Below are 13,827 nucleotides of genomic sequence, written 5' to 3'. Positions count from 1 at the left end.
CAACATTCAGAGCTGCCTTGAACCATGCAATCAACTTCGATTCTTATTTTCACCTTTCTCCTGGTTATAGAGGGGTTCCTTTCTTCTGTGTCCGCCACTTGCTTCCCCAGCGCCCAGGATGAAACCATTGGGTTCTTCAGTAAAGCACCTCTGGCCTACCGATACACTCATTTAACACCATCTGAATGTGCTAATGAATGCGACAGCTTGAGTACCTGCCAAGCTTGGCTTTTTATCATCAATGCGAAGGAATGCCAGTTATATCATATCGTTCACCTCCCGTGGCGCAGGCAAAGAGTGCAGGTTTCATTCTGGGATCGTGTGATACAAATGGCACCCGAGTAACGGAATCGACATCAAAAGTGCCTCAACCGGCTTTGTCCTCCTCTGTGGTACCCGGTTCGCAGACGGCCGAGTCCTCTCCATTCAAGGTAAGACCTCCCCATCTGCTAACACGAACCTCTCTTTGGGGATTTGTTCCTAACACGCAATCCAGATCCCAGGACATGCAACCCATTTGAACCAACACAAGCGTGGCCATCATCACCTTCATCATCGACACGACTAGCGAGATCACAGTGAGCGATGCGTTCCGCTTCCATGATGATGAGGTGATGCTGACCCCGGGGTGCGCAAGTTTTGTGCTGATGCAACGCACAAGAGCAGGCGCTCGGTTTTAACCTGGCGAGCAGAAAGCGGCAAGGGGGTGATTATTAAAATGGAAAGGGAAAGCCATGTTGTTGGCCTAGAATCCGGTGCACATGTACTGGTAGCCTACAAGTTCCCTTTTTGTCCGAGATCAGTGTATAATATTGTACTGCCAAGAAACCCAGGCTGGGCGCCAACATAAGTGTATGGCAGCATAACGAAGGCAAAACGCCCAACAACTGTAGTTCTGGCTAGATACATAACACACAACGAAGATCCCAAACAGCGCCTTAGATCGAAGTAACCACGAGCACACCATGCGATTGATTCGAGGTCAGATAAAGCTCGGGGTTTCAGAAACGAGCAAATGAACAAATCAACCACTAATCCAAGCGGTAACACGCGATGCTCCAAAACGGCTCACGTACTGCAGACCGGTGCTGCCCATGGGAAAATAGCTGACGAGGTACCAGACGAGGGCAGCAAGCTGGAAGATCGAGGAGATGAGAGTGAGGAAGAGGTTCTGACGCTAGAATGCACGAAAAAAAGGAAGTCGGTCAGCAAGAGGTTTCTAGAAGAGGATGTGTTGCCCAATGTGACAAGTGGAAGTGAAATGAATGTTAGATGCAGGTAGAACAAGATGACCGAGCCGACAGGATCAGTGAGACAGAGATTGATCTCGATGGCTCTGGACTCCGCGCTCTGTGACACCGGGATGTGGCAGACAAGGAGAAGTAAAGGAAATAGCATCCAAGTCCCGCGCCGTGGTGGTACGTGACACAGACGCAAGATTCAGAGCGGAGAGGCCGGCCGAATACAGGGTGGGATGGAATCGAAGGAGTCAAATTGGCTGCAGCCAACAGCAGGCATGACAAGCCGTGGTTTCAGGTTGTACTGCACGATGGATTTGAAGGCTGCAAGATACCCCTTTCCCCGGTCGTGCAGTGCGACCATATGAACGCGGGTAGAGCGAGGGAGAGCGAGTGTGTGACAACCAGGGAATTTCAGAGAGGAGCGTCATGAAGAGGGGAGGGATCGTCGGAGTGCAATGGGACGACGCGCAAAGACCACACACAAGATTAAAATCCGAAAGCAAAAACGAAACACAAAGAAAAACAAACAAATCCATCTTACGTACCCCGATGGCGAAGTATAGCGTGAGAGCGATCGCTCCGAAATAGGCCGCTGTGAATGGCAACCGTGTTCCGGACACCAAATGTTTAGCGTAAGTCCACGGTCCCATGAGAACAGCCCATGATAGCAAAAATAAGACCGAGCCGACGGACCATCTAGTGGAAACCTGTTAGCAAGCGAGATCCAAGACCGGAGATGAGGCATCTTGGCATGAGATGCAGATAGAGGTCAAGATCAGGGCCAATCAGCTTGCAGTGTGAAGGGCAAGAGCGCACATGGCCTTAGCCAAATTTGACCGATGACCTGGTCTATCCCAGCTCGGGATACGCTCAGTCGCCCGAGAACATGAGATAGCTAGAATTTAAATTTTTTTTTTTTCAAAAAAAAAAATTTAAATTTGAGAGACGCAAGGCTGGGAAGGCCACATAGAAAGCCGGGGAACAAAGCCCACATTACGCGGACCATCGCGGAGGCAACTTACAAGACTGCGAATTTGCGGGGCTTGAGCGACAAAACAGGAAACAAGAAGAAACAGATCATGAAACAGATAGCGGCGCCCAAGTTACATGCGCCAAATATGAGCATGCGGTCCCAGCGACTCACTACAGGTAATCCGTGTTAGTGTCTTTCTTCTATCCGCTCGCAACCATATAAACAAGCGTGGTGGTAACAAATCCTCCCGGCGCAGGAACTGCAGTCTCATCACCTGGACCAAACAATGGTGTACAGGAGGATCTGGGGATAGGAGGGTCACAAGACAGAAAAAACACTTACAGGCAAAGAAGCCCTCTTCTTCTTCCCGCCGAGTGGCTGCCGGCAATGGAGCCCCAGGACCTTCATTGTGAGTAGGCAGTTGGACATAACCGCCTTCACCGAATGGGTTATAAGACTGTAGACGGGATAAGAATGGGATGTTCGATGATGTGCCGGTGTTGACGGGGAGATCCGGATCCCTACGCGACCACCCTAGTGAGTTGACAGAGTCTCGGAACGAGTTATTCGCCATGTTTGAGACTAGTTTTTGTTAAGTTTTAGGCCCCGAATGAAACGAGGAGAAGAGGGGCGTGCACTACTGCGTCTGCAGAGAAGGCCCGTGGTCTAGGAAAGAAAGACCAAGAAAACGATCTGCAGGGACTATCGGAGATGGAGTGCAGATGATCTGCGCCGGGTGGTGGATGATCCTTGAGGATTAGCTAGAAGTGGTGATTTAGTCAAGCCAACAGAGGAGCAGATGACAACTGTGTCGAACGTGAATTCGGCTTCCGACGAGCTGGGACACGTCGTGGCTCGGTTCAAATGGGGTGCCACTTTCGAGGGAAGTTGTCCGACTCGACGATATGCAGTCAAGATCGAAAGATCAAAGATTGTGGATATGGCAGGCTGATAAAGTAAATTTTATGAAAAACCTCCCCGATCAAGAAAAGGGCTGTCTATTGCACTGTGGTAAGGCGTCAGCGTAACGGGATCAATGGCTATCACTGTGGAGTCGGCGATGACTACCGGTGTAGCTTGAGAGTCCTCGGGTGCGGCGCAGGCGTATCGTGATCGAGAGCGCAATAATACGGGAGATAATCCAACCAAGTTGAAGGTAGGTGGGAAGCGTTGGACCTCGCGAGCACGATCCGAGAAGGGATGGGAAGCGACCACGGCGTAGGAGATCGGCTGGTACTGATTGGATAAGGAAGCGCTGCGCTATTGATAACGGAAGGTAGTAAGATGAGGAGAACCTGGCAAAATGACGAGATGGCGTGAAGCTACCGATGCGACCAACCCGATTGGCGTCAAGTACTGAAACTGTCAGATGATGATGGGTTCCAGTGTTAGGGTACAAAGCTTCGGACCGAGCCCTGTGGGGTCATTGACCAGGATGATCCCCCATAGAAAGATGACTTGAAAACCGAAAGAGACACAAGTCACTTACCAAGAGGGTGTAATGTTGCCTAGGTGGTGTGGAGAGATATGGTTGTATAGTGGCAGTTCCCAGATCAGCAATGAAGTTGGGGAAAGGAGGCTAATTCCAAATTAGGCATAGTGCAACATGAACATGTAGCATTGACCTAGGAAGTATACAACTAACCCACCTATAAGCAACTTCACACATCATGTTCTTTGTTTTCTAGACTCTCGATTCGGTTTCATATTTTTAAAAATTGTTATTTATTCGATTTAATTTAAACACAAATCCCCATTGTCTGTCTTTCTTCCCTATGCGCTATACCCGCGCGAATTTGTCAAACTTCAAATCCCTAAAGATAGAACTAAAATTTCCTATAGGTTCTACTTGCATATTGAATCAAATCAACCAGCTTTAAAAGGGGGTTCCACATGACTGACTAGTCTGTTAACTTGCAATTTAACAATCGTCTATATTTCAATATAATCAATCTGCATGCATGACCAATATAGATAATGCCCTTCTTTCTGCAACTTTCAATCGTTAGTTGCCGTCCCACTGTCAATCCTTCATGGCTGGTCCGCACCCTGTGGTGATTGGCCGTCACTGCAACTGCAAAGTGGCGGCCAGTTTTTTGTATTGGACAGCCTTGCAGAAGCATTTATCGACAACGGCAACAACGGCTTCAGTTGCCGTCAGTCGCATCGGAAAGACAACCAGACGATGTTGCATACCCATTCTCTAATTTTTTCTCTGTTGACTGTATTTTATGTAGCTACCCGTGTATCACCTAGGGGAAATATCCGATAACCATGAGGGCGCCAAAATGCACTCCGGACTGCACCGGTAACATTGGCACTAGCCTCATTGTTTCTCTACATTTGGCTTCTGCGTTTTCTTTTTCTGTGTCCCTTGTTTTTCTTGATTTTTAACATCGGCTTTACTATGTGGTACTAAACCGAATCTTTGATTCACACTAGTCGGTTTATCCGTCACCCCCGGAATGGAGTGCGACCTTAACCACGTACGATGTCGTCATGTCAGGCAGGGTCCTGGGCGCAGGTACTTCGAGTAAGACATAGATGGTGTCAACCTCTTAAAAATGATGAATCTTATAAAAGTAGATTTGGAAATACAACTTCTCTCTCCCTTATGTCAACCATGGATCACTGGGGGTGTTTCGCCGAACCTTGACGGGACGGGACGTCAGATCCATTTGCCCTCAAGACGAATCCCTAAGGTCCACCCCCATCCGTCAATCCCAGAATACTATCATCTCCTAATCCGGAGTGGCTCACAAAGAGGGGAAAGTTTGGTGATGTGGCTAAGCACATTCATACCAGATTGAGGTGTATTGCTTTGATTCACTATTGGTGGAGGGGTCTTGAGACACATTCTAACCCCTCCGATTGCCTCTCTCCACCGCATTCAACCATTCTGGTTCGTCTTGCTTCGGATCAAGACTGAACGGTTTATTCCGAAACCCGAAGTTGCCAACCGACTTGAACATTCTTAAAGGCTCCTAATATTGAACAGTGAACTCTAACATTGTTTCGTTTTGCCGCTGAAACCTAGATCAATAGCTCTGAGTCCGCCCCTTCTGCAGAACGAAAATAAACTAACGAGTAAACTCACCAAATGCGTAGTCGGAGCGGAGTAATTTGTGGAGGTCCAAGCTCCTTTGACGATCCCAGTGCGATATATTGTATGATCACCATCTAGACTCCTCTGCACAACATCCCACATGAAGAATAGACCACACTGATCCTCTTGCAGATTGATAGTGCTAGTGACTGGTCTGTAGGCTGCCGGTTTTTTTCTTTGCCTTTTTCTTTTTCCTTTTTATTTATCCCTTCATCACATATACTCTAGGATCCTCTCCAATCTTGCTTATCTCTAGTATTGCCAAGGTAATGAGAGTGTTGTGCTCTCCGGATGATATTTACGACTCGCTGTCATTTTTTCTTACTAGTCGATCTCTACCACCTCCGGTATTTCGAGGATTAGTAATCTACACAATTGATGGAGATCAACCTTGTCTACATGGTCTTGTTCAGGGATCTTGTACACATTCTGCAGACTTCCATGAGTGGTAGATTAGGGTTTCCTAGAAGATAGGTTTTGGTATGCTCGCAGCCCCAAGAGCTCATATGATACGATCTAGCTTGCTCTGTTCAAGACACCCGTGGGTCATGATCGTGGTAACAGGTGACAAATATCCCAAAGTGCATCATGGGATGGCCACCGTTTTACTTGATCCGGCTGTATCACCCTTCCCCCCATTCTCCAAGAGTGTTTTTTATTCTAGGTTACGATGAAGAAAATATTTTTCTCTCTCGTCCAGCAGAACTTGTTGGTGTTGTTATTATTATTAAATTTGTAGATGGTACGAAAATAGAAAAAAAAATAAAGAAGCTCGGGGGTTTACCCGTTGCCACCCTCCTTCACCCAAAATCCACTCACACCCATTTACACTCACACTCTCTTTTTCCCTTCTGATCTAAGTTGTGGTAGCCAATTTAATATTAAACCCCCTAAGAAAATGACAATGTTAATGTCCGATGGCGTAGGTGAATCTCATCGATTTCCACCGATCGACGGGCTGCATGACCGATGTTGCAATGTATCAAATGAGAGATGCAGGAGAGCACCGCTTGAGTTCATAAAGTCTCCATCCCCTCGGTGTCTGTCTGCGAAACCTGCAAGTGCTTTTAATCTCTGAGTTGTCACTGCATCCTTCGGTTCTCCAACTTTTGATTTGCAAAGGCTTTACATCCCGTCAGCTCCTAGTCAGACATACAGATCAAAGTATGTGTCAAGCCTCCCTCATATATCGCATCTTCGGTTTGTTCCTGCATCTGTGCTTTATGGCTGCCTGATTGCCAGGTCCCCACGTGTGAACGGGGCTCTTCTGGGTTCTTTAACATGTCTTGACCTGCATACTTATGTTGAGATGTCGGGTGATGCATATTGTTAATCCCTTGCTAACGTCAACACAGGTCGAAGTGTACTTACGTATACCAACTGCATATACACATCTTCACTTGGTATGTCTCCATGTATTTCACCTTTCGTCAGCCTCAAACCAAGCCCAACGTGTTTTTTTGTTTTGGGTATTGGGAAGTGAGCGCTTGCGCCAACTCGTATTCCGATTGCAATCTGAGCGTGGGCATCAAATCCCGAGTAAACGCCCAGGGAGCAAGGCTCAAGAGACGGGATTCCAACCAAATGTGGTAAATATCCAACTCCAGGAGAAGATGAAGGTGAACTATGAATCGCACGATCTATCTACGAAGCCAACGTTCTCGACAAAAACCCCAGATCGCCTCGTCTCACCGCCCTCCCACCGCTGATTCCCCCACTCTTCTCCAGACTTGTGTGTTTTGCATCTGCAAAAGACAACTGGGATCAACCATCTAACCGGGATATCAACTGGGATCAATCGAAACCACCTGGGATTGAGTGCCTGATTCGGGCTTGGTTTTTATTCCTGCTCGTTTCTGGTCTTTTGGTCTCTTATCTTCTAGATCCCTGGTCTTCTTTCATCTCTCGCATTTGCGCACCGCTCGGCTTTATTTCTTCATCGCTCTTTCATCACTTACCCAATTCTCTAGATCTCTTTTGTCACCGTTTAAATTGTGCCCTGCGACCACGATTGCATCAAGATACGTTTGTGGTGATCTGTACAGTCCTCCCCTCGATTGTCGACCCATCCCCGGCTTTAAGACCGAGGAAATTTCCCAAGCTTATTGGCACCGTCTCACAATCTCCCCGGACTTTAATTTTCCAATCCTCTGTCTTTCAAGGGTAATTATTTGCATTCCTCTTCCCGCTTCCATTCTGTTTTACCTTTAATTGGGTTGCCTGTTTTGCCTTGCGCACGGAGGCCACGGCATCTTCAAATCGCCTACGGGCGGGGTTGAGTCTTGACTAACATCGCTTCCTATACACACAGATCGTGAATTTCCCCACACCAAACACCTCTTTCGTCCTATTCAGTGTCAGCCCTCTTGGACCGCCTCTTAGACAACTGCCGCGGAGAGTCAGTAAGATCGGCACTACGACTCCTTCAGCTCCTCGCCGATCTGCGCCCCATCCACAACCCCGAATATTGTTTCACCGGGCTATGGCTGAAGCAAGTCTCTTCATCAAACACGAATCCGACGATTACGCCCCTTTCATCATGTCACACTCTGGTTACTCGATGGGTAATCAATTCCCCGATGGGGTTGACCCATCCGACTTGTCCATGCAGCAGCAGAATGGCTTCATGCCCTACTCCTATGGTTCGCAACAGAACATGTCATCCAGCTTCCACTTCGGAAACTCCGGCATCGACACAGACGAGTTGTTGGATCTCGAGATCAGCGGCCAGAACGGTCATCAACGCGATAATGTGAACTATCTCCAGGACCAGTCTGCTGGTGGTATTGCGATGAGTCACCAAAGTCAGATGTCGCATCTGTACTCCAACACCCCGGATAATGCTCCCATGGCTAGCCCGTTTGTTCAGAACAGCTTCAATTATGAGCAGTATCGCATGAACCAGCAAAATCCCCACATTCAGAATGCCAGCTCTTTCGACCAGAATTACCTCGGCGCCAAGCGCCAGAGCTTGCAAGGCATAGACCGTCCTTCATCCGACGGCCGTAGCCCCATGACCCCCAAAACACCGGCACTGGGTTCTTTGACATTGGGCACCCCTGAGTCTGGCAGCTTTCCCTCTCAGCCTATCCGGACCGGGCTGCAAGCCCGTCATTACAAGTCCCTGTCCAACCAGTGGGATGGAACACCTGGCAGTTCACAGTCGTATGTCGAGTCATCGCCTATCTCATCTCCTCCCCACCAACCACATCATGTCGGCATCTCCGAGATCCTCAAGTCTGGGAAGCACGCTTCGCTGCCCGCTAAGGTTGACGCCCATCTCCCTGGCGGTGATCTTGAATCCCAGGAAGCCAAGCGCCGGCGTCGCCGTGCCTCGCACAACCTAGTCGAACGCCGCCGACGCGACAACATCAATGAACGCATTCAGGATCTCTCCCACCTGGTTCCTCAGCACCGACTAGAAGACGACAAGGTCCGGAAGCAACTCGTGAACAGCAGCGCTCTTTCCATGGCCGGCGTAGGCGGAAGTGCTGCCACATCTCTTCTCGCTGGAGGCAACGGCCGCCGCGCGACGGCGGGTAACATCACAATGGGTCTCCCAATTGAAGAAAAGGAAAAGGGTCCCAACAAGGGCGACATTCTTAACGGTGCCGTCAGCTGGACTCGTGATCTGATGTGGGCTCTGCATGTCAAATACCAACAAGAAGCGGAACTCGCTGAGCTGATCAGCAGCATGGGTGGAACCTGGCCCTTCGAACAGACCGAAGAAGAGAAGCGCATGCGCAGCGAGATCCTCGATGCACTGGAGAGGAATGACCCGACTTCCTTCAGCTATACCCGCGGACCTGGTAGCGGTCTGCGCGTCCCCAAGCACACCAACATTGCCGGCGATGCCGTGCAGGGCGGCGACATGTCCGGCCTCACCCCTCCCAGCCTAAGTCCTTCGTTCCATAGCGGCACCAGCAGTGCCAACGGCGCTGGCCAGCCCCAGTACTGGAACAGTGCTGGCCATGCTGCTATGAGCTTCAAGGAGGAGGACGAGTATGGCATGGAGATGGGCTAGATGGCACGGTTTTTCGCCTTCTCTTATTTGGTCATTTGAGCTGACCTTTGCATACACGGCGTATTAATATGGGGATCGATCAGTCGGTGTACCAGGAGTCAAAAGACAACGGGTCCATGTTTTCTTTTTACCTCTTCGAGTTTTCATCTCTTGCGTTGTCATTACTTAATGCATTCATGTCAGTACGAGTAGTTCACTTCGCTTCTTTTCCCACCTTGCTTTTGTGCACTTTCTCTGGGGCTTGTGTGCTTATTTCGGCTTTACCCTGCTTTATCACTATTCCATATCGATACCCCGTCTATTTCCTTGATCTTTCTTTATCCTTGACTTGAGCTACGCTATTGGCCCCATCTTCGGGTGGTGGGCATGGGTTTGATCAGTTCTGCGCATGTCCTTCATATCTACTTGTCTCCACAACTTATATTTGGATCTTGAAATTTGATTCTTCGTCTCTTCACATCATTTTTATCATTTCAATCCATTCTCTGAATCTGTCTTTTTGGCATCTGTTGCACAGTGAACGTGATTGCATCTTCCCTAATGTCCCCTTTGCTTCTCCTGATGCCGAGTATCTATCAATCAACCCCTGACATCTGCAATCACACACCATCTGAGCATTTGCGGCGCAGGTAAATCGCAGCTGACGTAGACCCACAATGCTAGTCACACCTCAGGGACGATAGAGAACGATTCTCCACTCCAGTCTACGGGGCCATCACACCGCACAATCTTACATCGCACAATATGACATCTCTCCAGATTTGATTGCTAAACGCGACAGATATGACTAACCGGTCGTCCGTTTATTCCCCAAAAAACTACGGCTAGTACATCACTGCCAAGTTCTGTTCTCCTTTGCCGAGCTATATCAATACCATGATCTCCTGAGAAATGGGAGTTCCCATAGTACTAACAATAAACCCATGAAACCCCGCGACACGGGCCTGAGGTTCGAATCCGATCCACTCCGAGTAGAAACAAGCGAAACAAATGCTACAGTCGCAAAAGACGTAGAGCCCCACTTACTGCCATGAAGCCATCTAGCATAGCTTCATGTAGACACAAAACAAGCCCAGAAGACAAGGACTCCCCCCCCCCTTTTAGACAACCAACCAACACCTTGTCCCACTAGAAGCCATTCACCACGCAGCATGACCACCGTCAATGCGGAGATCACTCCCAGTCATGAAAGCACTAGCATTAGAAAGCAAAAAGACAGCCGCACCACGATACTCCCGCGGACGGGATAGACGGGCTAGCATATTCTCTTTAGCGAATTGCTCACGACGATCGGGATACTCGACGAACAACATCTCCAACATAGAGGTGAGAATGTAGCCGGGGGAGAGGGTGTTGACGCGAATGTTATGCTGGCCCCATTCTGCAGCGAGGCTGCGGGCTAGTTGGATGACGGCTGCTTTGCTTGCATTATAGACGGGGCAGAGTAGACCCTGTGTGAAGATGGTCAGAGTGGATCTGTCAAATGTCATCCCACGCAGTGTGAGGGGGTGAGACTTGGAACCAAGACAACAACAACGACAACAACAACAACAACAACAACAACAACAACAACAACAACAACAACAACAACAACAACAACAACAACGTACCCTGTTCACAACAGTCCCGCTCATACTGGCGACTAGAGCGATACTACCTCCATTCCCGAACCGAATCATCTGCCTCGCCACGGCCTGAGCCGTCATGAACACACCCGTCACATTAACCTCGAGCAGAGCATTGGTATCTTCGGTAGAGTGCTCCAGGGCAGACGTCTCCTGCTGGATTGCGGCTGCGGCGATTAGACCATCGATGCGACCCTCGTGATTGGCTATGTCCTCGATCGCGGTATGCAGCAGGGCTGTGTCCCGCACGTCGACACGGCGGTACTGCAGCTCGGTGCGCCATGCTGTGGCGCGTTGCTGGACTTTTCTGAATTCCGCTGACTTTTGGAAGGAATGGGTTATTGGGGAGGGTTATTCGCTTTAGGGGAAGGGGGGGGGGGATTGTTTCACGATGTTGGCACATACCGGCTCTTTCAGATCATCTAGCGCGTATACTTTGGCCCCCGCTTCTAGGAGAGCTTCGGTCAGGGCGAGGCCTAGACCTCGACCCGCACCTGTGACTAGGGATACCTTGCCCGTTAGGCTGAAGTCGGGGATTGACGTGGTTGAGTCCAGGTGAAGGGGGGGTGTAACGGGGGTAGCATAAATCTTGGTTTCGGTTGACATTGGATGTTGGTAACAGTTGGCGATAGAATGGAATTAGTCAGGTCGATCGGAGGATAATGAAGGCAGTAGAAGCTGGCAGATACGGTGAAGTCTGAGGACCTCGACCTCGGAACTAGTGGGCCGAGTTTTCTCTTCTCATATTTCATCGATTCAGGATGGCCCTGGCTATTAGGTCGCGTGAACAGTAGAGAGATTGGAACGACACACGAGCGTGGTCTCTCGGGTGGCTTATTGGGTTGGAGACATGGTTGTACGATGTATGGGTCGTATATGTCAAGAGACTCATAGCTAATCCATCTTGCACGAGGGCCATACGTGTTTCCTGGGAGGTTTGGGAGGGCTTTTGGTTGCCCAACTATTAAATCTGGAGCTTCTGGGTCTATGGTTGCCATGGTTCATGGGTGGATCGGTTATTCAAGGAATAGTTCAGTGGAGTCGATTGCAACTACGGAGGAGGTACACCTTGACTGATCTATGTGAGAGGAAGCTATAGAACTATGACTCTTTCAAGGGGGCTGGACATGACGAGTTTGATTTGTAGGAAAAGGGAGAATTCAAGAGGAACTGAAATGGTAAAGAAGAGCCTCTGGCTCTGTGACGTATCCAATGCGGGGGGGGGGGCGAGGGGCGAATGATTTTGGCTGTGGAGCAGAATGTATCTGCTAATCAAGATTAAAGAACAATGCCAGGGATAGCGGATGAAATACCCAGCCTCTGATCTCTTTACAGTCGTGAGATCATGGGTAAAAAAAAAATGGGTGGATAGTATATGGGTAAATGTCCAGAAAAAAAAGAGCCTGTAAACACAAGGTAGTTAATGGAGAAAAAACCCCCTCCCCATAGGTATGAGAATCATATATAAGAAGAAAAAAAATTGGAAAGATCCGTAGGGAGAATGACCAGAATGAAGCCACATCGCAGTCGCGATCAGTTCGCGATCGCATGGGGTTCAGTCCAAAAAGCGGGTTCGAAGCAGGTCCATTCCCCAAGTTCGGCTCGTACTCATCGATCCTTGGGCACCACAGGGGCAACCGCGCCCTTTTCGTGCCAGTTGATACCCTGCGACTTGAGCTGCTTACGCGCCCTCCGGCCACGACAGCAAGCCGCACAACATGAACCAATCTGGAGAATAAAAGCCAATAGACTGAACGTTGAAGCGATCCACATAAAGACCAGCATCTGGGTACCGACGTGGGCCTGAATGTTGATACTCTGGTCGGCGTTGGAGAAGACATTGGCAAAGATCACGAACATGACCGTTGCGATAATGGACCCGGCGATCGTCACCAGTGCAGTGAAAAATGTCAGAATCAGCATGGGCAGGGCGCGCAGCCAAACGAAGGTGCGACGGCGGTGGGGTGGATTCCCGACGGGCGAATGACCATCGCGGTAGCCTGCTGCCCAGGCTTTAATGCTCCGCGGGTGTCGCGAGGATACGGCGAGTCGGGCGACGAAGATCAGGACGAAATTGAGGACTGCCGCAGCGAGAAAAAGACCGAACATCCAGTGGGAAGCGGTACGAGCTAGTTTCAACGGGCTTTCGATATCGGCTGGGAGAGCGACTGAAGGGGGGGAGGGGGTTAGTATTCACGTTCCAGGGGTTCTATAAATGCGGGGAGATTTGTACATACTGGTAGCACCAGCTAACAGTTCATTAAGGATGATATCCACAGGATTAAAGGCATAGAGAGTCTCCGGTTTGGAGCAGTGCGTGATGCCCTGTCCATTATATCCTTCACAGAAGTTCCATAGGCCGACCTGGTAAAAGTCATGCAGACCGATAGATTGGGCGATAGAGTTGATCAGGACGGCATTTGGAATCGAGACTGGAATCACATTGGACAGATCGAGGTAGAGGAAATAGGTACTGCGTATGACTGGTCTATTATAGGTGTTGCCAATGACTACCAGCACCAAAAAGATCCAAGCGATCAAGTACAACAGCGACCGTACTAGGCGATGCCATTGGACGGAGGCCTTTCGCTGGCGGTCAATTGGGATAGCGGACTTGAAAAAGGGTAGCTTTCGTTGGTCATTGTCCGTCTTCATGATCGAAATTTGACAGAAGAAAAGGAGAGGAAATCCCTCGGAGAGAAAATAAGAGGGAAGTAGGGTTCCCAAGGCCGAGAATGACGTTGGGCCATGAGTGGATTAGCAGAGCTTTGAATTCATTGAATTTACAATGGGGATTTACAATGATTTACAATTTCCTCCAGAGTCCTGCGATTGGAGTCAACTGAGAAATCAACAGA

At 49.3% G+C, this 13,827-nt stretch overlaps 5 protein-coding genes across 5 annotated transcripts; 1 reads left to right on the top strand and 4 right to left on the bottom strand.

Moving 5' to 3' along the window:
• Positions 1–1,024: 1,024 nt before the first annotated feature.
• On the bottom strand, positions 1,025–2,788 carry Pdw03_1474 (Vesicle transport protein, SFT2-like; the record flags this gene model as incomplete). The annotated part of the gene is made up of 4 exons (XM_014679550.2): positions 1,025–1,177; positions 1,787–1,937; positions 2,264–2,384; positions 2,557–2,788. 4 exons carry the CDS (start codon positions 2,786–2,788, stop codon positions 1,025–1,027), a joined length of 657 nt encoding a protein of 218 aa, XP_014535036.2.
• Positions 2,789–3,196: 408 nt separating this feature from the next.
• On the bottom strand, positions 3,197–3,886 carry Pdw03_1473 (uncharacterized protein; the record flags this gene model as incomplete). The annotated part of the gene is made up of 5 exons (XM_066099912.1): positions 3,197–3,220; positions 3,283–3,474; positions 3,541–3,570; positions 3,704–3,793; positions 3,860–3,886. 5 exons carry the CDS (start codon positions 3,884–3,886, stop codon positions 3,197–3,199), a joined length of 363 nt encoding a protein of 120 aa, XP_065957639.1.
• A 2,338-nt stretch (positions 3,887–6,224) lies between these two features.
• Positions 6,225–9,344, top strand: Pdw03_1472 (HLH transcription factor (GlcD gamma), putative; the record flags this gene model as incomplete). The annotated part of the gene is made up of 6 exons (XM_014679551.2): positions 6,225–6,242; positions 6,460–6,484; positions 6,676–6,723; positions 7,291–7,352; positions 7,403–7,483; positions 7,632–9,344. 6 exons carry the CDS (start codon positions 6,225–6,227, stop codon positions 9,342–9,344), a joined length of 1,947 nt encoding a protein of 648 aa, XP_014535037.2.
• A 1,139-nt stretch (positions 9,345–10,483) lies between these two features.
• Pdw03_1471 (Short-chain dehydrogenase/reductase SDR) lies at positions 10,484–11,575 on the bottom strand (the record flags this gene model as incomplete). The annotated part of the gene is made up of 3 exons (XM_014679552.1): positions 10,484–10,795; positions 10,955–11,290; positions 11,375–11,575. 3 exons carry the CDS (start codon positions 11,573–11,575, stop codon positions 10,484–10,486), a joined length of 849 nt encoding a protein of 282 aa, XP_014535038.1.
• A 1,002-nt stretch (positions 11,576–12,577) lies between these two features.
• On the bottom strand, positions 12,578–13,624 carry Pdw03_1470 (Actin cortical patch SUR7/pH-response regulator PalI; the record flags this gene model as incomplete). Its single annotated transcript, XM_014679553.1, has 2 exons — positions 12,578–13,137; positions 13,207–13,624. 2 exons carry the CDS (start codon positions 13,622–13,624, stop codon positions 12,578–12,580), a joined length of 978 nt encoding a protein of 325 aa, XP_014535039.1.
• Positions 13,625–13,827: the final 203 nt, after the last annotated feature.

This window comes from Penicillium digitatum, chromosome 5 (genome assembly GCF_016767815.1).
Source record: "Penicillium digitatum chromosome 5, complete sequence".
NCBI lineage: Eukaryota > Fungi > Ascomycota > Eurotiomycetes > Eurotiales > Aspergillaceae > Penicillium > Penicillium digitatum.
The sequence above is the reverse complement of the archived record's forward strand: the minus strand, read 5'-3'. Positions and strand labels throughout refer to the sequence as shown.